Source organism: Prionailurus bengalensis, chromosome C1, assembly GCF_016509475.1.
Source record: "Prionailurus bengalensis isolate Pbe53 chromosome C1, Fcat_Pben_1.1_paternal_pri, whole genome shotgun sequence".
In the NCBI taxonomy this organism is placed as follows: Eukaryota; Metazoa; Chordata; class Mammalia; order Carnivora; family Felidae; genus Prionailurus; species Prionailurus bengalensis.
Genome location: NC_057345.1, coordinates 133128429 through 133150510, shown reverse-complemented (window position 1 = coordinate 133150510; position 22082 = coordinate 133128429). Strand labels below are relative to the sequence as shown.

At 35.8% G+C, this 22082-nt stretch overlaps 1 protein-coding gene across 1 annotated transcript in view; it reads left to right on the top strand.

The window, feature by feature from the left end:
- The window catches only part of LRP1B (LDL receptor related protein 1B), a 1901338-nt gene that overhangs the window by 887112 nt on the left and 992144 nt on the right, over nucleotides 1–22082 (top strand). Inside the window, exon 6 of the mRNA XM_043576625.1 lies at nucleotides 14854–15111. Within this exon, the coding sequence (XP_043432560.1) occupies nucleotides 14854–15111 (258 nt within the window). The remainder of the gene's footprint in view (nucleotides 1–14853; nucleotides 15112–22082) is intronic.

Sequence of the window (22082 nt, the reverse complement as noted above, 5' to 3'; positions counted from 1 at the left end):
TTGATAACAAATGAACCAGAGGATACTTTTGGCTTCAGTTATATGTAAAATGTTAGTTAATGCATCAGCCTTACATTATTGTGGCAATGTTATACTGTAGTATTGCCATGACTGATGAGTGCTAGGAAAATGTTTTGAATTAAACCACATTTGTTTTAAGGCTTTGCTATTCCTTATTTCCTTTACCTGGTTGCTTAGATTGGCCCCTCTTTTTTCTTCCTTTACAATCCTACCCTACTGGACTCTAAAACCTAATTTTTTCTACAAGCCAGAGTTCCAGACATCTCAGAATATGGGAGCATGAGAAACTATGGGAGGTTAGAATGGGCTGGTCCAGAACAGTGGATGTGTGTAAAAGATTTATAGACGAAAGAGAGAAAGGGAGAAAGAAATATCAAGCCCAAGGGATACAATGGCAAATTAAGACTAGATCCAAGGGGAGGGTTCTGCAAAAGCCTTGCTAAATTATAGATGGGAAAACTAAAAAGTTCTTGAAAGAATAGCCTTTTCTGTGAAGGCAGAGAGAGGCAGATTCAATTGTCTAGGAAGCTGCTTATAGCTTTCAGCACAGAATAACAACATGGTCATTCCTCAGCTATTCATCCCAAAATGTGCCTGTGGGGTCTTATTTTCAATATGACAATTAACTTAGATTAATTTACCTAATTACTATTAATTGATTATCCCACCTTTGTAATATACTGTCTTTGTAATATAGTGTCTGAATCCAAGTAAAATTCACAAGCCTTAAGAGCACCTTTAATAAATAACTAATAAGGGGTAGGAGATTTTAGACCTTTTGGTAGATGGGGGAAGAAATTAATGTTAGGCAAGAGTCCTTTTCATTCCTGTTAATTCATGCAACAGGGACAAATTCTTTTCTATGCGTGGTAAGATTGACCTGATTCCTGAAATGTAGAATCAATAATTTCAAGGTTGGAAGGAACTCAAAGGTAATCTAGTCCAACTATCCATTTGATATCAAAGTGAATAATTTCCAAATGGAAGAAAGTTTATAATGTACATTAAACAATAATTTATATAATAGTTACAGTACTATGTAGTGGGAGACATACTGGAATATGAATGTCATAATGGAATGTTCATAACTTTGGAATGGGACACACATTAAAAGCTAGTAATTTTTAAAAACAATTTGTAAGTTTGTATACTTTGAGAGAGAGAGAGAGAGAGAGAGAGAGAGAGAGAGAGAGACTGAGAGAGAATATGAATCCCAAGCAGGCTCTGTGCTGTTAGCGCAAAGCCCAATGCAGGCCTTGAACTCACACACCATGAGATCATTGACCTGAGCCGAGATCAAGAGTCCCACGCTCAACTGACTGAGTCACTCAGGTGACCCAAAAGCTAGTAAATTTTTAATTCAACATAAGGACTTGTCATTTGAAAAAATGTTTTAGGGGCACCTGGGTGGCTCAGTTGGTTAAGCATTCGACTTTGGCTTGGGTCATGACCTCACAGTTCATGAGTTTGAGCTTCGTGTCCAGGTCTGTGCTAACAGCTCAGAGCCTGGAGCCTGCTTCAGATTGTCTCCCTTTCTCTCTGCCCCTCCCCTGCTTGTGCTCTGTCTTTCAAAAATAAATGTTAAAATGTTTTTTTAAAAATGTTTTAAACATAATCATTAAAATATCTATACATATCCATTTAAGCTCACTGTATACTTTTTTTTTGAGATTAGAGTTCTAGAGTTGTCAAATCTGAAAATGAAAAGGTTTTTTTTTTTTTAAATTTACTTTCTTTTAAATGATTTAGACAAATTTTAATGTAGAAGTAAGCATTAAATGTGGGCACCTAAGGCTAAAAGTGGGCTCCTGCAGAACCTGTAAAAATGAAATAGCCAAGGGTGTTTAACTTATGAACTGTTGCCAGGTTTACTCCTGATAAAGTCAGGCTCATTGGACTGTACTTTTCAGTATCCTGACCATTTGCTGAAGACAGGCACTTAACCCAGTTTACAGTTCTACAGTACCAGTAGGACCCTACTGATTGCACTAAAGCAGTCCTAGAATAAAGAGCACTGAATAATTGTATCATCAGTGTAGAGACACTGTAATAAGTGGCACCATGAGAGAGAGAGTGTACCTCTTTGCCATGTAGTGAACTAGAGTAGTGAGTCAAGAGAGTCCATTAAATAACTTTAGGATTCTATTACAGTTTATGCTATGCTATTCACTGATTGGGACGGTGGGGAGACCATTTAGGCAATGGAACTCTTAGGCGTAAGAAACACAAATCATAATTCCTATATAATCCACAGAATCACAACCTTAGACAATGCTAGGGAATGTTTTCATACCACTCACTATTTTCTTTGCTGCAATTCTTAAAAAGAAAGAGAAATAAAACAAAATATAATGTCCTATAACTCCTATGTCTACTTCCAATTCTGTTATTATCTAATGTATAGTTTAAATTTTTCCTTTAGAAGGTAGAGGGATCATTCAACATTTTCTGCAGGTGCTGGTTCGGCTTGTGTGGAAATAGGCAAGTGGCAGTATAGCAAAGGAAGAGTACCTTGTTTATAGTGTCATAGCCTCATCAGCCACTTGAAATGCTTGGAATTCAGTTATTACAATGTAATTGCCTTGTTCTCTTTGTTTTTTTGTTTTTAAAGCACTCTATATTAAAATGTGAGTATTCTTAGGGAGGGTGACATATTAAGTCTTAGTAACTTTGATAATTTATGAGACTAAGTAGGTCAGATCTATTTCACTATGCCATCTGGATAAGAATGGCTTCCTTCAGAATGATATGTGATTGTGGCTTGACATCTGAAGATTCACTATCCATAGGTTTTGCTATTTTTAGGTAGTCCAGAGGTCTAGTTCCTGTCCAAGTTGTCATTTTATTATGGGGTAGGTAACTGAGAATGGCATTTGATGACATGATGGTATATGAGACTCTGAGCTAGGAGTGAGCCTAGTGGACCATAACCAGTATAGGTACCCAAATTTGCTGTTGTTTACTCAGTCACGTATACATGGAAGAAATTTTGTATACTATGGTAAATAGTAAGTGGCAGAGAAGTAAGTCAGTGCCTAATTCAGAGTATGTGCTTGGTAATTTTTTTTTTTTTTTTGGATGCTTTAAGCAATTTTGTGAACATCCAGGAAGCAGAATACGGGACTGGGATTTTGAGGATTGGTAAAAGGAATGCCAAAAGGCTGGAAAAGATGAAAACAAAAAACAGTGGGGTATTTTCCCAGTTTTATCCTGTTAATCAGGGCTCATGCTACCTTTGCTGTAGTAGTGACATTGAAATGATTGGCGAAAATATGCATAATGTCCACAAATGTGTCCTCTAGCCCAAGCCCTCCTCAGACTGACATATAATCCTAGTGTGCTGACTATGCAGATATAGCTGTAGACCAAGCCACTCTGCCTGCAATCATGTGGTATTGCCTAAAGCTCTGTCCTAGAGAAATGCTAGAGTTTCACAGGCTGCCTTTGAAAACCTAGCCTGACCAATCAACATATTTCTCTATTTCCTGGACTATTCATACCCTACTTCTTTTCTGGCTCTTAGTTGGAAATCACATTCCATGACAGACCAGGGCAATGATTTCAGATAGAATTTCCATTACCCAAATTAAATATCACACTTTTTTCCCCACCCAAACCCTATTAATGAGTATGCTGTGTTGAGTTATTAAACTGCGCATGAATATTCTATGTGTGTTTTTTCTGTTTTGTTTTGATTTTTTTTTTTCTAAGAGGACATCATTTTCACAGTGTTGCACCTTTCTTGACATCTTAGAGAACATAACCATGGTGTCTTATGTGTCAGGACACCTTTGATTTATCCAGAGTGTAAGAAAATACCAGATGTAGGAAAAAAAGAAAAGCATGTTTTCACTTGCTTTACTACTTAACATCATAATTGCAAGTTAGCTAAGGACTTCTTTGTAGGGTTATGAAGAATCACATGGCCACATTTATGGGCTCTACTCTAGATTTGAGAATTGATAAACTTTATTTTTACAAGTGATGTGACATCTGGGTGTAAATTTCTATCTATATTTCTGTATTTAATTTTTTGTAGAATAGCTATTGAACTATTAATTAAATTCTCAATTTGGAACATGTGATAGATCATATCATGCACTACAATTATAGATCAAATGCACTCCCTTTTTTGTCTTAAGTTGGACATATAATGAAAATTAAAAACAAATGAAGCACATTTTAATTCATAGAAATTATGAGTTATTCAATTTGAAAGTAAGGCAAGGATATACATATGTATATAACTTCTCTATTACTTTGGGAGAAGTAGAAGTATACAACTATTGAAATTCTCAGGGAAAAAATAAAGTTGAGAAAAAGATAATATTTTGTCATTTCTAATAAGAAAAAATTTTTTTTCTTCCAGAGTGCCTTCAAGGCATCCCCTGTATCAATAGCAATCAACAAAGAAATAACCATAGTTAGAGAGTACCTCTCCTGCACTCCTCCCTCTAGAGAACATACTTGCCCTTGACTTTGATGACTGGTAGTCTGCATATTCTTCCAAGTCAAGCTGCTTAGAGTTATGTTAGTCCTGAGAAAAGAAAATACATCGTATTGATTACAGTTTTAAATGTATGTGAGTGTTTCTTGGTAACACTAGGACTCACAGAGCCTCCATCTGTGTTTTCCATGACAGGTTACATGTGTAAAATTGTTAGATAAATTATATTTTAATAGTCTTTAGAAGTTTCAAACAACATACCATCAAATTGCCAAGAATATATCTGGTAAAGTACCTAGAAGTTTGGTATATAATCACTGTTGAGTACCTACCTAGAACTAATCTGTCTTTTTAATAACAAAGTAAAAAATTGCAATCTTAAGTATAGGTTGTATGTTTATGTCCTTTGGCAGCCTGGTCAGAAAACAGTGAAATAGATTAAATGACCTTTTCCTTTTCCACCCCTAGATAATGAATTTTCGTATGTCTCCTTATTCTAACATGATGATTTTGTGTCATATTTACTTGAGAAAATAGAAGCAATCAGAAGAGAACTTTCTCGCCCTGAAGTTTATTAAATGTACCAATGTATCTGTATCTAGAACTAATCACTTCACCATCCTCTTGTTTGAGTGAAAGAACACACTGGGCTAGTACCTAAGGCCTCTCTCTGCAATTGTGGACCAATCCCAAATTCTCTCTCCTACTCAAGAATTAGTCTCATATAATTGTTTTCTATTTTCACTTCTGCTGGATCATCCCATCAGCATATAAGCTTGTTGTAAAGATGATAGTAAACAGCTTTCTTTGAACCTACATTCCTCTTCAGCTACCACTCCATTTTTCTTCTCTCTTTATAGAAAAACTCACAGAATGTGTTTTTTTTTCCTTTATTTACTTTCTCCCCTTCTGTCTTGAGCCCACTTAAATCAGTCTTATATTTAAAAAATTTTTTTTTGAATGTTTGTTTATTTCTAGAGAGAGAGAGTGAGATAGCGCATTATCGGGGGAGGGCCAGAGAGAGGGAGACACAGAATCAGAAGCATGCTCCAGGCTCTGAACTTTCAGCACAGAGCCTGACACTGGGCTCGAACTACAGATTGTGAGAACATAACCTGAGCTGAAGTTGGACGCCCAATCAAAAGAGGCACCCAGGCGCCCCTATCAGGCTTATATTCTTATGAATCACTTAAACTTCTACTGTCAGGAGTACCAGTGACCTCCAGTTGCCTAATTACTTAGTTATAGGGCTTACCACACAACTAATCATTGTCTCCTTTTTGAATACTTTTCCTTTTTAAAGCAGTACATTTTAGAGTTTTCCTTTTAGCTTACTGGGAATTTTTTTTTCTCTTTTTCTCTTTTTTTTTTTTTTTTTTGCTACATTATTCTCATTATTTTGGCATGATCAGTGTTCAGTTCTTTGGGCATCTCTATTGATTTCCTAAGTGCTCTCATCTTGTATCATGACTTTAAAAACACATCTTCGATGGTTTTATAAAACATCTAGAGACTGAGATTGGTAGGTTTGCATCATCAGACCTGGCTTCTCTGTTCAACACCAAACTCACTTGGATATTAAAATCCAATTCAATATCTCCATTGGAAATATAATAGAAATATCAATTTGTTTGTGTCACACAGTCTTGATTCTCTCCCTGACAGGGGTAAACATCAGCCCCTACTCATTCATCCAGTTGTCCAAGGCAAAACATTGGAATCATCCTTGACACCATTCTTTCTCTCAAACCCTTTGTTTCAAACTTTTAGATATATAATGAATTGAACTATTGTCTTTAAGGAGCATCTTGCATCCCAATTACTACTAATGCTTTACATTTCTTCACAGAATTTATCACTGCCAAACAATATGAAATATTATTTGTTTGCTTATTGTCTGCTTTCTTCACTAAAATGTAAGGTCTATGAAAACAGGAGTTTTATACTTTTGTTAACTGCTTTGTCCCTAGCATCTAGAGCAGTACCTGACATCAGCTGGCTGTGCTAAAAAAAAAAAAAATTTGTTAAATGAATACATAAACATGCAAATACTAAGACAGTATATTCTTTTTAGGGAACAAATTAAATGTGGCTTTTTTACAGACCCATCTTTCAAACAGGAACTATTTGTGAATAGGAGTTATTGTTTCTTTATTCATTCTCTCTCTAGATGATCTTTCCATTGTTGTAAGTGGAGTATTAAAGTGCCCTGCAGTTAGCACATTCTCATCAATAAGATTGTTTATGTTTGTGTTTAATTGTTCTGTATATTTGGGTGCCACCAAATTCGGTGTATAGACATGTATAATTGTTATCTCTTCCTGATGGATAGACCCTGAAATTATTATATAATGCCCTTTTTCATCTCTTGTTACAGCCTTTAATTTAAAGTCTCGTTTGTCTGATATAAGTATGGCTACTCCAGCTTTCTTTTGATTTCAAGTAGCATGATAGATACTTCTCTAGCCCCTCACTTTCAATCTGAAGGTATCCTCAGGTCTAAAATGAGTCTCTTGTAGATGGGTCTGTTTTTTTTTTTTTTTTTTTATCCATTCTGATACCCTATGTCTTTTGGTTGGAGCATTTAGTCCATTTACATTCAGTGTTATTATTGAAAGATAGGGGTTTAGAGTCATTGTGATGTCTGTAGGTTTCATGCTTGTAGTGATGTCTCTGGTACTTTGTGGTCCTTGCAACATTTCACTCACAGAGGCCCCCTTAGGATCTCTTGAGGGCTGGTTTAGTGGTGATGAATTCCTTCATTTTTTGTTTGTTTAAGAAAACCTTTATCTCTCACTCTATACTGAATGACAGGCTTGCTGTATAAAGGATTCTTGGCTGCATACTTTTCTTGTTCATCACATTGAAGATTTCCTGCCATTCCTTTCTGGCCTGCCAAGTTTCAGTAGATAGGTCTGCTACTATTCTTATATGTCTACCTTTGTATGTTAAGGCCTGTTTATCCCTAGCTGCTTTCAGAATTCTCTCTTTATCTTTGTATTTTGTCAGTTTCACTTTGATATGTCATGTACATGATCGATTCAAGTACGTCTGAAGGGAGTTCTCTGTGCCTCTTGAATTTAAATGCCTGTTTCCTTCCCCAAATTGTGGAAGTTCTCAACTATGATTTGTTTGAGTATACCTTCAGCCCCCTCTCTCTCTTCTTCTTCTGGAATTCCTGTGATATGGATATTGTTCCATTTGATTGAATCACTTTGTTCTCTAATTCTCCCCTTGTGATCCTGGATTTTTTTTTCTCGCTCTTTTTCTCAGCTTTCTCTTTCTCCATATTTGTATTTTCTAATTCACCTATTCTCACCTCTGCCTCTTTAATCCATGCTGTGGCCGCATCCATTTTTTCTTTTTTGGACCTCATTTATAGCATTTTGTAATTCATCAGACTTTTTTAGTACCTTGATCTTTGTAGCAATAGATTCTCTACTGTCTTCTATGCTTTTTTGAAGCCCAGCTGTTAGTTTTATGACTATTATTCTAATTTTTTTTCCAATTATGTTGCTTAAATCTCTTTTGATCAATCTCTTTTGATCAATTCTTTAGCTGTCACTTCTTCCATGAATTTCTTTTGAGAATTCTTTGGTTTCATCATTTTGCCTAGTTTTCTGTCCCTTATGACTTTTAAAAGCTTGTTATGTGCTCTGCACCTGCGAGCAATGCTATAATAAAGGGGGGTTATACTCTGTCCGTGGCGTGGCCCTTCAGGAGGTGTTTTTTGGAGAGTGTTACTTGCTTTCTGTTGTTGTGACTTTGGTTATTTTATTTCCCTACTTGTAGTGATGTTTTGGACCCTCCACCAGGTGTGCTTTGATTTCTTCCTTGAAGTAGCCCTGGAAAGGAAAACAGACATACAGACAAACAGAAAACAAATACACAAACACCGAAACAAATAAAGCAAACAAAGAAAAACAAAAGACAAAAAACTAAAAGCAATCCAAAAGCAAAAAAACAGAAACACCAGCTACGGGTAAAAAACAGGGTGGAGGCAGTGCTGATGGAAGAGCATATAGAAAGAAAGAAATGACAGGGGTGGGGAAAAAGAAAAAAGAAACATTGACTAGGCAGAGAGACTACAAGGCTTAATCCAGAGAGAGAGAAAGGAGTGTAAAGAAGGTGTAGAACATGTATCAAGAGAATGGATTAAATATATCTGTTTAAACAAATCAATAACCAGAGTAACAGCCTAGAGGAGCGAAGAGATAAGAAAGAGAAATTGGGGGGGGGGAGAATAAATCTATACGTCAAGAATTGTCCTAGAATTAATCTAGGCAATGCAACAGCACTGGTAAGGAGGAGGGGTTCTTCTGGTTCAACAGCATCTATCTCGCTCCAGAAGATATGTAGTTACCCAGAGCTGAGAGGTGTGGTTTGGTGTAGGGTGGTCCTGCCTCCACTGTGGGTCCTGTTTTTGGTGGTGGTGGGGAGAAACATGGCAATGCCCCAGTCTCTTCTCCATGACCAGGTGTCCCAAATCACTCCTGTGGAGCCGTCCTCACTGTGCTGCAGGCATAGATGAGGCTGTCTGTCTTGCTCCGTTGACTCCTTTGCCCTGGTGCTTGGCTGGGAATTAAACTCCTGCTCTGTGTGCCCCGGTACTGGGGGAACACCTCCTGATATGAGGTTCCAGCTGGTTTCTTCCTGTGCTGCAGCCCTTCAGGGGAAGGGACCGGTTTTTCCTGCTGAGGACTGCACCGCTGATCTACCACTGAACCCTAAGGTGACTCCCCACCTCCCCAGGTGTGTGAACAGGGCAGCTGGCCCCAGTCTGAAGATGGAATCTGCAGTTAAAGTTGGGATCCCTCTCCATCCTGGTCCCAAGTTTTTTCTCTTGTCCAGATACAGTCCTATGCTTCCCCAGTCACTCTTTCTCTTCCCTTTGTCTCTTGGCAGAGGGGAATCCCTCCCCTTCATGCCTATGCAGCCAGTTTTATCTACCCCAGTTCACAATCATTCACCTATGCTCCCTCAAATTGTTCCGTTTTCTCCCTGGTAGACTCAGTCTCTTTTCCTCCCAGACTCATGGGGTTCAAAGTCCTTTAGCTTCAGCCCTTCTTTGTTTGGGAGACGCAGGAAGTCCCCCTACTTCTCCACCATGTTGGCCATCAGCTCAGTACTGTTTATAAAGCACTTTGATGTTTCCACATTTGGCTCATATTTTACTTTTTATAAAATACGATACAATAGTTTAATATATGGCATGATATTATAAATGTTATTCAGTTCAGTAAATAAATTTTTCCATTAAAAAATAGTTGAGGAAACCAGAGAAAAAAATTTGGCTATATATGTTTTTGACAGGAAAAGATAAATTTTCAACCATATATCTTTTTTTCTTCCACTTATATCAACTTCATTCATAGTTTTAGTTTGGCTTATTTGAGTCTGACCTATAATTTATAATATTATTTGAATAATTCTTTTTCTTATTTTTTAAAACTAGATAGTTCATATTTATATTCATAAGATTTCACATTCAACAATTTCTATTTTATTGCCCTCTGTTAGATGATATTTTTAATACTTTTTTTTAAATGTTTTTATTTTTTTTATTTTTGAGACAGAGACAGAGCATGAGCAGGGGAGGGGCAGAGAGAGAGGGAGACACAGAATCTGAAGCAGGCTTCCATCTCTGAGCTGTGAGCACAGAGCCCTATGGGGCTCAAACCCTTGAACCGTGAGATTATGACCTGAGCCAAAGTCGGACGTTTAGCCAGCTGAGCCACCCAGGTGCCCCAAGATGATTTTTTTGTAATTTAGTATCTTCACACAGATTGCTCTTCATTTTGTTTCATATAGTAGTTTACCTTCCTACAGAGGTTGTGTGATTTTTATTATAATTGTCAACATTGTTCTCATTTCTAACTGCATCCCATTTTTCTTATTTTTAGAGACTTTATGTAATTTGCATATGATGTATTAAAAGTAAAGTTTAAAAATTCCTGTTTCAATTATTTTACATTTGTATTGGTTAACAACCACTCTTTGGGCTGCATAGATGATAGTTTTCTGTTCGATTGCACATTTAGTCTTACTCTGACCCTTCATTTTATATACTTTACATGTGAGTCATTATTTAACCTTTCATTGAGTTGAACCTAGGAATCTTTTTGTTTTTGTTGTTTTTATCTTTGGCTCAACATATATTAAGGTGTACCTACTGAACTTTATTAGTGGAGATAATTGCTCACAATTACAGGAAAATTAGACCATAATATAACAAATGATAAACATTTATACATGTGTATATCCATATATATACACACATTTGTTATAACATAAGTATTTATGAGGTTTATATTTATTTGTAAGTATCTGAATTCATAATTCTAATCATCTGAAAGGAAAATAACTGATATATTATTCTTAGAATTGAATGGAAGAATAAGAAGTTTAAATGAAACCTTAAAAATAAGTTGTAAGTTTTATTCACTCTGAGAACATTCATTTAGCATCAGCTGTCTGTCAAAACATATTATAAGTATATACATACACATTCAGTATACTCTTGGCTATGAGAGGATAAGGGTATGTTTGCAAGGGTATAGTTACAGTGGCCTGGCATTTAAATAGGCATTATTATGATATCTAGTCAAATGATCTTCTCCATGTTTTCAAGTTTCTCCTTCTAATTCACAGTTTTCTAATCAGTCTTCAAAAGTTTTAGCACTGGTTAATATATATGATAGGAAAAAACTAACTTTTGGCCATAGAGAGCATAAATATACATCTTTATAACTGGGAGAGAAAATACCTATTTTTTATGCTGTTCGCATATGGGGAATGGTGAGAAAGATGAGGGAATTTTTGCTCCCACAGCATGACTCAACTGACAACCTGTTGGAAAGGTTTATTCAATCTAAGTCTTGGTTTTCTAAGTATAGTCATTGAGTGCTTTCTTATGTTTCAGTCTCTTCTATGTGGAGAGTTAGTCTTTATTACTTCACATGAAGTGTTGATGTAGGTATTCCTATGACTAAAGTCATCTAAAATGTGCTTTGCAACTGTTCCTTTGGGAACTGTCCACTGACTCTAAGGATGGCATTTGATAAGATCACATTTATTCTGGTGAGACTTATCCTCATTACCCAAGATAATGATGTTCTTCCATTGGCATGTGGGAACTTGAGGTAATGATGCAACTGGAGATCAGACATAGTACAGGTTGAGGCAGATTACATATGCCAGTTTTCATGAAATAGAAAAAAAAGATTTATACACTTAGCCCCTGATTTTTTTATGGGTTTTGTGTTTCACTGGGTTCCTCCCACCCCCATAAGTACGCTCTATGTTTATTTGTATAAAGAGGGAAAACATAGTTAATAGATGAGACATGAATATTATCACACTAACAAGCGTCCTTCCTCCAGTACATCATTTGAATTTTTAAAGTCACCATTATCAAATCAAACCATGTCAAATTATGAAGAACCTGACTTTATTGGTTTTCTGTTTATGAGAAGTAATAAAATCAGTAGTTGCTATATTTTGCATTAAAACAATCACCTAATTTACTCAAAAAGCAACTACAAAAATCAAATAGATTCATCAGTTACATCAAGTAAGCATTACCTGTGTTGACCAGTAAATTCATTTTCATCTCAGTTTCTAAGGGGAATCTTGGTGTTCTTTCATATTCTAGCCTTACTCCAAAGAATGTTTATTACATAAGTAAATTTACTGACTGGTAGCCAGTTAAGAAATTATCGTCTACATCTGGACTTCTCATAAAGCTTGGAAGCGAAGAAGCTTTCAGTCGTAGTTCACTTTTTAATAAGAGGCAATGTCACCAAAGGTCATTTCAGTTGTCAAAAGAAGACAGTAAGTACTAACAGACTGGCAGTGTGTCTTTGTTAACATGATAACACAGTCATCTAAGACCTCTTCATAACCTGAGAAATCTATGATCCAACAGGTTTTAGGAGCGCTCAGGTCAACTGGAAAACAACAGAGCTAGGAGTGTTGAAAAGGGACCAAGTCTGGACTTCTAAATTAGAGAATGGCAAGAGCAAGCATTGCATAGTTCAAAGGGGCTTTAAAAAGTTAAGAGAGAAGCCAACCAGCTAAGCAAGCTTCAGTGTGGTCCCTAGACAAGGTTATGTTAAGCATAGATAATTCACAATTTTCACAATACTTTATCGTGGAAATGATCTTAGCATTTTCAAGACTTCATTTTTATTGGCTTATAGTAGGCGGTTCAGGGAAAGTCTGTTTATTGGGAAGAAACTCTTAGGCTAATTAATTTTATAATCTCATTGAGACTTTTTGTTATTGTTTATTTTTGTTTGTTTAGAAGTTTTTATTAAGTCAAAAACTTTAGGGTCTTTCTAAAGGTGGAGAAGAATTTTATGCCTAGATTGAGTTAATTCCTCAGAGGATAAAAATTCAAATGCCGTTCTATCTGAGTAAAACACAAGGAACCTGATATCCCTACTCACATCAGAAATGATTAAAACCATTAAATAATTGTTTAAAAGTTTAGGCTTATTTAATTATATTACCCGTAGCATACTCATTTGCTTTTTTTTTTCCTTTCTTTGCAATGCTATCTGTTTCCTGAATGATCAAATGATGTTTATGAAATTTCCTGTTAGCCATTTTTTCTCTGTATTCCATCCATCAGTTAGAAAACGAAATTATTTTGTCACATTTCACAGAATGCTTCTAAAAGAACTGTACTCTGCAAGAATTCCATGTTACCATTTTACGTGTTCAGAAAATTTGTATTGAATAAACACTAGATTCTAAATGCTAGAGGTACAGTGACAGAAGGAGAAAATAATAAACCAGAAAAAAAAGATACATGCAATGTTTGGTGGTGATATGGGAAAAATAAAGCAGGGAAAGCTTATAGAGAGTTAGTATATAGAGTTTGTAGGGTCTTGCAATTTTCACAAAATAAAGTAGTAAGAGAAGTCATTGCTGGAAAGGTAGCTTTCAAATAGTACCCTAACAGAGGTGAACAAGTCAGGCATTCTGATATATGGGGGGGGGGGCGGGGAGGCGGTGGTGGTGATTAGGAAGAAGGAAGAGCCTCTGAGACAGAGGCTTACTTGGCTTGTTGGTTAAGGAACAGTAAGAAGGTCGGTGTGTCTGGAGGAATATGACAAGGGTGAGATTAATAAGGAGATAAAAGAAATGACATCAAACAGGTAATGAGAATACAGTTAATGGAGGGGTTTACAGGCTATTATAAAGGCTTTGACTTTTACTGTGAGTGAAATGGGAACCCTTTGAGGAATTGGGCAGAAAATTGATTCACGTTAACATTTTAAAGGTATCACTCTGGCCATTGTGTTGAGAAAGACTAAAAGAGGAGGAGGGCATCAATGAAAGCAGAGAAACCAGTTAGAAGGCTCTAGGAATCATTTGGGTTGAGAGATGATGGCAGCTTGGAGCAGGGTGGTAGTAAGAGTCACTGAGACGTGGTGGGATTCCTGATATGTTTTGACATCAGAATCAAAGATATTTATTGACACTTTGGATGAAGGACAGAAAAAAAAGAGGAATTGAGGATTTCCAAATTCATCCTATTTCCTAATTAGCACAAAAGCTACTCTGATTATTATTGTATAGCTAAACTCTTTCAACACTAATTTTGTATGGCATATTACTGTTACCTTTACATCTTAACAAGCATTGAAATTTTGGTCAATTAGTGCATATTCATCAAAAACTCACCAATCTTCACAAAAGCAAGGATGCATTGTTCTAAAAATAGTATCGAGCAACTTTCTTTTACTTCCACAATCTTATTTTCTTGACTATAAAAAAAGAAGCAGCTCAGGAATCATGAGCTAGTCATGATCTAGTGATTATTTGACTCCTGGAGTCAGTCAAGGAGCCACTAAGGCTGAAGTCACAGGTGCTGTTTGTATGGGCTTCTGAGTTTGCATGTTCTACTCCAGAAAATTCACTTCTGGCCTCATGCATCCACCTCAAAAAAGTATACCCTTGCTCACAAGGGAAGCCTGTAAAACTGTAGGGTGAGGTCAGTCCACCTCCATCCTCATTGCTAAAACAACAACAACAACAAAATTAAAACAATAACAACAACAAAACAATCTCACAGAACTTCCTTTATTTACCAACAGTGAAAGTAAATAGTATTGTACTAACATTTACACAATACATTATTTTTAAGAAAATAAAGAATACAAATGCTCAGTGGACTATGTTTTCTTTAGAGAAGCCAACTACAATATATAGTCAGTGAAGCATATATGAGTTATTAATAAATACTTTTGCAAGCATTTTTTAAAAATGTTAAAGATGCATTAAAATATAGGAATAAATTGTAGTAAGTAATTCAAAATTATGAAAAAAATGGACTCACTTTTACTAAGCTCACTTCTCTTTTTCTCTTATTCCAGAACCGACAGATAGGCCACCTATGCTATTAATTGCAAATTCTGAAACAATTGAGGTTTTCTATCTTAATGGCAGTAAAATGGCAACCCTGAGCTCGGTCAATGGAAATGAAATTCATACTCTGGATTTTATTTACAATGAAGACATGATTTGTTGGATTGAATCAAGAGAATCTTCAAATCAGCTCAAATGTATCCAGATAACAAAAACAGGAAGATTAACAGAGGAGTGGACCATTAATATTCTTCAGTCCTTCCACAGTGAGTATTTCAACTCATATGAAATGTCACCCTTGAAGGATTTCATTTACAGATCAGTAAACAGGATTCTTAGATTTTTCTAACATAGTTTATGGCTATTGGAAATCTATATATGTAAATATGAATAGACAAATAAACGTGTTCACTACCTGTTCTGAATAAACACACACATACACATGTAGTTTCACTGTTTATGCAAGTAACAAGTTAGGAGTTAATTTTAATTCTTTCTTTAATGCTTATTACAGTGTCACCTGAATGAGAATTGTAATTTGCCACTCAGTGATAGTTCACAATGTGAGAGTGAAGGTGGAAATTTTAAAAAGCAAGAAACAGAGTTGATAATTATAAGCTCATCAACTGTAGTGTTTGTTAAAATGCCTTGAAAACTATTAGATTTATGCTAATTGGTAACAACTACCTGTGTTTGTTGACTTTTTTCTTAGCAAATCAGAGTTTTTATGCATCTTCCAAAGGACTGATTTGTGGTTTTGATTTATTTTGATTTCTTGGTCCAGAAATTCACAAACTAGTAGCTGTGCTTTTCTTCCTGAATATTGCTGTAAATTGAAGTCACATTGTTACACAGACACGAATACATTCATTCCATCTTTCATGCTGATGTTTGCTGTCTCCCTTTCTCTCTCTTTCTCCTTCCCTCCATCTCTCCAGCACAGGAGTATTTGTGCTTTCCTGGGGAAACCGTGTGCATGGGAATTTCAAGACATGTCCATTTATTTTTTTGATTTACAGAAAATTATTCTTGCAAATGCTGCTAACATAAAAATTGGTAGAAAAGTAAAGAAAAACTGTAGTCAAGTTAAGAAAAGAAAAGACAGTCCTGTGATAGAATAAATGTAGCTTTCAGACAGAATGTTTGGTGATTTGGATTCAATAATTATATTTTATTAATATTTTTGACATACAATTAGAAGGATTGATTATTAATCTTTATTAAACATAAGAAAAATAATATGTTATGTTTGATAAGTATGATGATATTGAATAAACCAATGGCAAAAATTATAATAAATGGAATATAAAGTATGATTGTGTACAGTTTAGTGAAAATAAATAAATGTTTAACAAATAGAATCCAACACTTTGAAAATCCTCTTAACATAAATAAAATAATTGCTAAAGCCACTTATTTTGATACTGGACCAAAATGCCTTGTAAAAGCAAAGGTCCCTGGCTGTTTTTAAGGATTTTATGGGAAATGATAATTCCTAATAAATAGTAAATAGCAAGTAGTACCAGCACAAGGAGTGCTGCCGTGTGATTTGAGTATTTCAGACATTGGCTGAGCCAGCTGTTGGAAAGTGTTCAAACAAAAAGTCCCAGTCCCTGCCATGTTAGTGATTACCTCAAGTAATCCAAATGCATTTGTCCCTAGCAAATGGAATAGTGACAGTCAAATAGCTAGGCTATTCAAAGTTGCCAGGTAAAATTACTTTCCAAATTTACTTAAGCAACTTTTCTACATTTAATGTGTCCTAATAATATTATTAATTTCTCTTGTAACATGTATTTTTGAAACAACTACTTTTTTTTAGTACATCTGGGGATGGCAAAGCGTTTGCACATTAGAATATCGGAAGAATATAATTTGTATCTTAGGTTTATTTTGATTTATAAGGCAATGCTTGGCCAATCTAGAAAACAAAAGAGATTTTTGTTAAGCAATTCACTGAAATGCTGAAAAGAACATTCATTTTGAACTATAAGTAATAAATGCAATGGAAATCTTTTAATTAGAGTAAATATTTTGTTGACAAAGGTTTAAGCTGTGCAATTTCAGTCAATGTAGAATAAAGATTAAATGTGTAGAAGTAAGTTAATGATGGGACTGGGGCAGAGGTATGAGCAGGTCCGGGCTCCTCTGTCACTGCTTGTAATCCATGCATTTTATCACCGTGCCAGAGAATAGCTTCCATTGGATATGGTGAGCTCTTCATTCACCATGACACTCTGTGAGCTGATAATGAAGTTGGAATATTTCTTGCATGTATAATTACATAAAATCTCTTGTACCACATAAGCAAAAATAATGAACCAATGAGACTATGCCTGAATAACTGGCACTGTTCCTTCTTCCATAGATGCTTTTCTCTGAATTTGCCTGAAGAAAGCATTCTTTTTATGAAAAAAATAATAATAATATATATTTTCTTAATTTACTGTGAGGAGAAAAGCAATCATTACAGGTCAAACTGACTTGCATTTAAAATTTGCATAATGGTATATTTAAATAATTTAGTTCAGTATTAAAATTTGTATTTTCTGTCTCATCTCATTGGATACCCACTACATTCCTGTATGCTCTTCAAGTTTTTTTTTTCAACGTTTATTTATTTTTGGGACAGAGAGAGACAGAGCATGAACGGGGGAGGGGCAGAGAGAGAGGGAGACACAGAATCGGAAACAGGCTCCAGGCTCTGAGCCATCAGCCCAGAGCCTGACGCGGGGCTCGAACTCCCGGACCGGGAGATCGTGACCTGGCTGAAGTCGGACGCTTAACCGACTGCGCCACCCAGGCGCCCCTCAAGTTTTTTAATATAAAAAAAAATTAGCTACAGATCTCAGATATGTTAGACAATACTGATTGGCGAAAACAAAGGCAGAGATGGGACAAAGAAATCTTGTGTTCTTCTACATTAGAAGTGCAAATACTGGTGCTTTCAAAGAACCTCCCAAATCTACTAAAAATAACAACTTCAACTTATGGAGTGTGTTAAGTGACTGTATGCATTAGGAAGGCATAGCTGTGTCTTTTATGATGAGGGGAAAATTGGGACAGTGAGAAATTGGGTAACAGGACACGAGTATTGGCTATAGGTGTGAGTTGGGTCTGACTTTATCAGCTTTTGCTAAACACCACACTGCCCCTGTGGGTCTCAACTTTTGTTGTTCATTTTAGTGAGGCAAAAATGATTAGACACACTAATGTTAGGGACAATGGCTCAAAAAGACAGTCTCTAAATAGGAGAGAAGTATACAAATCTTGGAAGGGAAGTGGACAAGGTGAATTGTGGAAGGCTGTATTGTTTGAGAAGACCCACCTCTTAGGGTGCCTTGGTGGCTCAGTCGTTTAAGTGTCTGACTTTGGCTCAGGCATGATCCCACGGTTCGTGGGTTTTGAGGCCCATGTTGAGCTCTGCTGACAACCTGGAGACTGGAGCCTGCTTCAGATTCTGAGTCTCCCTCTCTCTCTGCCCCTACTTGCCCTCTCTGTCTCTCAACAATATATAAAGACTTTAAAAAAGGCCCACCAATTGATTCTAATATAGCCGCTTAGAGAAGCCTATTTTTTGTTTTAAATTTTTTAATGTTTGTTTATTTTTTGAGAGAGAGACAGTGACAGAGAGTGTGAGTGGGCGATGAGCAGAGAGAGGAGGAGTCACAGAATCTGAAATAGGCTCCAGGCTTTGAGCTGTCAGTACAGAGCCTAATGGTGGGGCTTTAACTCATGAACTGCGAGATCATAACCTGAGCCGAAGTCAGATGCTTAACTGACGAGCCACTTGGGTGACCCTAGAGGCCTACTTTTAACATTAAGAATCACTCCTTAGCAATATTGTGAGAGAATAAAGACTAATAATAATATGCTCAATAAAGTATAGTAACCAAACCACATTGGGCAAAGTATGATTATATTTCTTATTCAGTGTTACTATTTTTTTAAAAGATACCTGATGTTTAATATCTAGGGATTTAGCAGAAAATTGTAGACTTTGAAGAAAATTTTGGAAGTGTTTTGTAAGCAAAATTGATTCTCCAATTAAATATTCATACAAAGTACATTTGCAACAACTAATTATTTCCCCCAGTCTTTCTTGGAGAGTACTGTGGTAGGGACACAAATGCCTCAAATCAACAAGAATGATGGAATTCAAAAAAATGGTGATGTCCAGCTGTTTTCTGAGGACAAAGTACACAAAGATAATTGAGATAGGTAGAATACTCACTGTGTTAATCCCTTGATAACAAGATGATTCAGGACCAGACTATTCATTTCTAGGTATAGAGTAGATACTTTCATTGCATTTCCATGTGTGATTTTTCAATATTCTGCAAAATTTGAGTATGAGTTTTAGGATTCTAATACGGACTTGCCCAGCTTGTTTTGATCCATTCAGTGGGCTCAGTTCTGGTCCAGCAGAATATTCCTGGACAAAAATAAAAAGCTTGCTTATTCTTTATAAACTTTGCTTCAGAATTAACCCCAATCACTAATTTTTATTATCCCCAATCCTGGTTTTGTTTTTTGTTTTTGTTTTTGTTTTTTTGCCTCTTTCGATGTCAGCCTTAGCTCATTTTGCATTTAAAACTCTGCCTAGATCCATTATATTAAATTTTTGATTGGATAACTTTGGGATTTTGGCACTTTGCCTCTGTCTTAGCAATTTTACTTCTTTTTCTTGAATTAGAGCTCTCTAATAATCACATAATATTATTAAGCAACATTTCCTGAATGTTTTGTTTATCCATTAAAAATTCTACATATATAATACATTACCATCATAAAAATGAAATCTGCATACTGTTTATATTCATCAGTTTATAGGTGAGAAAATGAGTTTAACAAAAGGAAATATTTTTTGAAGTTGATAAGAAATCTTTAAGTCTTGGTCTCAATACACACAAATAATGACTTTTAATTTTGAAATACGCCCTTTGCCTCAGCCCAGCCTAGGAATTTCATAGCCTTTATGGTTTCACAAACGTCCTCCACTAGGATATGGTAGGATAAGCGTGACCAGTTTGTGACTCTATTGTCAATACAAGCATAATCTTGGGACAAAATAATCCACCTGTAGCAGTGGAAATGCTGGTCTCAAACTGTGTCAGCTCAGTGAGTCTGCATGTTAGAATATGATTATAGAACTTTTCAGCAGTATCCCAGGATTACATAATGTCACATAGTGATGAAGAGATCATCATAGAACCTTGTTGTACTTATTTATAAGACGTGCTCAAGTATTGAATTTTTATGAACTTGAATTTTTCTCTACACTTATTTCTTCACCTGAAATAAGCCATTTACAAGCCATTCATGTTGTTTTCATTTGTCTTTTTGAAATGGTTACTAGTGAAATTGTCCACTCCATGGGAACTTCTCCAATGTCTATTATTCTGCTAGAGTGACCATGATACTCCATTACTTAAAATCAAAATAATTTGATGTAGCTTCCTATTTATCTTAAGATAAAATAAAACTTCATTATCTGGCTTCTCTGCAAGCAGCTGACCTACCTTGCCTCTACTTACTCAAATCACACATTCTACCTAAAAATAGTACTTATACTTCCTTCAATATACTTTATTTTCCCATTTCCATGCATGTTTGTGTATGTTGCTTCTTCATCATAGATCATAGGTTCTCATTCCCTCTAACAAGGTATCTTTTACTCATTCTTCATGGCATCATATTGGTTCCAAAAGTTTTCCAGTTGAGTTTAGCAGCCCTTCCTATGCGACCTTATCACAAATGCATTATATTTCGGGGCACCTGGGTGACTGAGTCAGTTAAGCTACTTCCACTCAGGTCATGACCTCATGGTTCATGGGTTCAAGCCTCACTTCCGGCTCTGCACTTCTGCACTGACAGCTGAGCCTGGAGCCTACTTCAGATTCTGTGTCTTCTACTCTCTCTGCCCCCACCCCCCCCCCACTCTGTCTCTCTGTCTCTCTGTCTCTCTCAAAAAAAGAAATAAACATTAAAATTTTTAAAAGAAAAAATAAGCATTATATTTCAATTTTATGTTTACCTGTTTTTCCAAATAAAAAATGATTCCTTGGCTTTAGGATGTGAGGAAGGGTGAGCACAGAATTAGAGTTAGAGACATAGTTAGAGGCAACTTCCAGAGAAACTCTGTCAGATCACTACTAGAGACATTTAGAAAAACAGGCTGAATGATGGCTAAGGAAGATCTGATCTATGTCTAGCTAATAGTCTCACATGTCAGTCTTAAATGTTTCTAAGGTACTGGGTCTACTCAATGACTATTGACTTTTATGGACTTAGCGTCTGACTTCCCCTGGGTATGTGCTTATAGATTTATTTTGGGTCCTAACCTCAATGACCAAAGAAGCAACTTGATTCAAACCTTTTAGAGTCTCCCCATCCTAAGGCAGCTCAATTAAACAGTATTGGAGCCAAAGCTCTTAAAACAGAGGTCAATTAATTTTTAGTGCAGAGATTAAATAGAACAAAGCAGTGTGGACTTTTTAACTCTTCTCCTTTCTGGGCGTGATTAGATTTTTTTCTTTTGAAGAAAGTTCTGCTAACTCATATTTAGGTCCTTGAATGCATAAAATGGTGAATGTGCTTATGATCTCAATCATATATACTTAGTTATTATTAAGGTTTCAGATGCCTTTTATAATAAAAGTAAAGGGGAGGATCAGGGTTTCTCTGTAATTCTCATCCCCTGAGAAACACTGTAAACTACTTCAAACTTGGGGTTGTATGCTTTTCATTCATTCAACATTCAATCAATTCTGGTTCTAGGATTCCATTAGAAAAGGTTCAGGAATTGTTCATCTCTGAGCTGAAGAGCTGAAGAAGAAATGACTAAGACCATCATTTTTGTATAAATTAATGAGCTTTTTAAAAGAAAATTTCTTATCTAGATTTCCTACTCTCCCACAGAAACAAACAAAAAAATGTTGTAAATTTGTTTTTGGCTGTGATAACTGGTTTTATATTACTCCCTAAGAAACATCTGTGACGGATGTAAAGCACATCCTCCATGAGGATGTTATAACTCTTTATTTCCAGAGATACATTTTTATTCACTGTTGTTCTATAAGCAAATACATGTTTTATTCAACTCTTTATACTTCTTACAAAGTTTTCATTTTATATTTTGGATATTTACATAAAATGACTTTTTTTCTGAGATGTGTGTGTAGCTAATTAATATAATGCATTCCTTCTGGGATCTGGAATTTTATCAAAATGATCA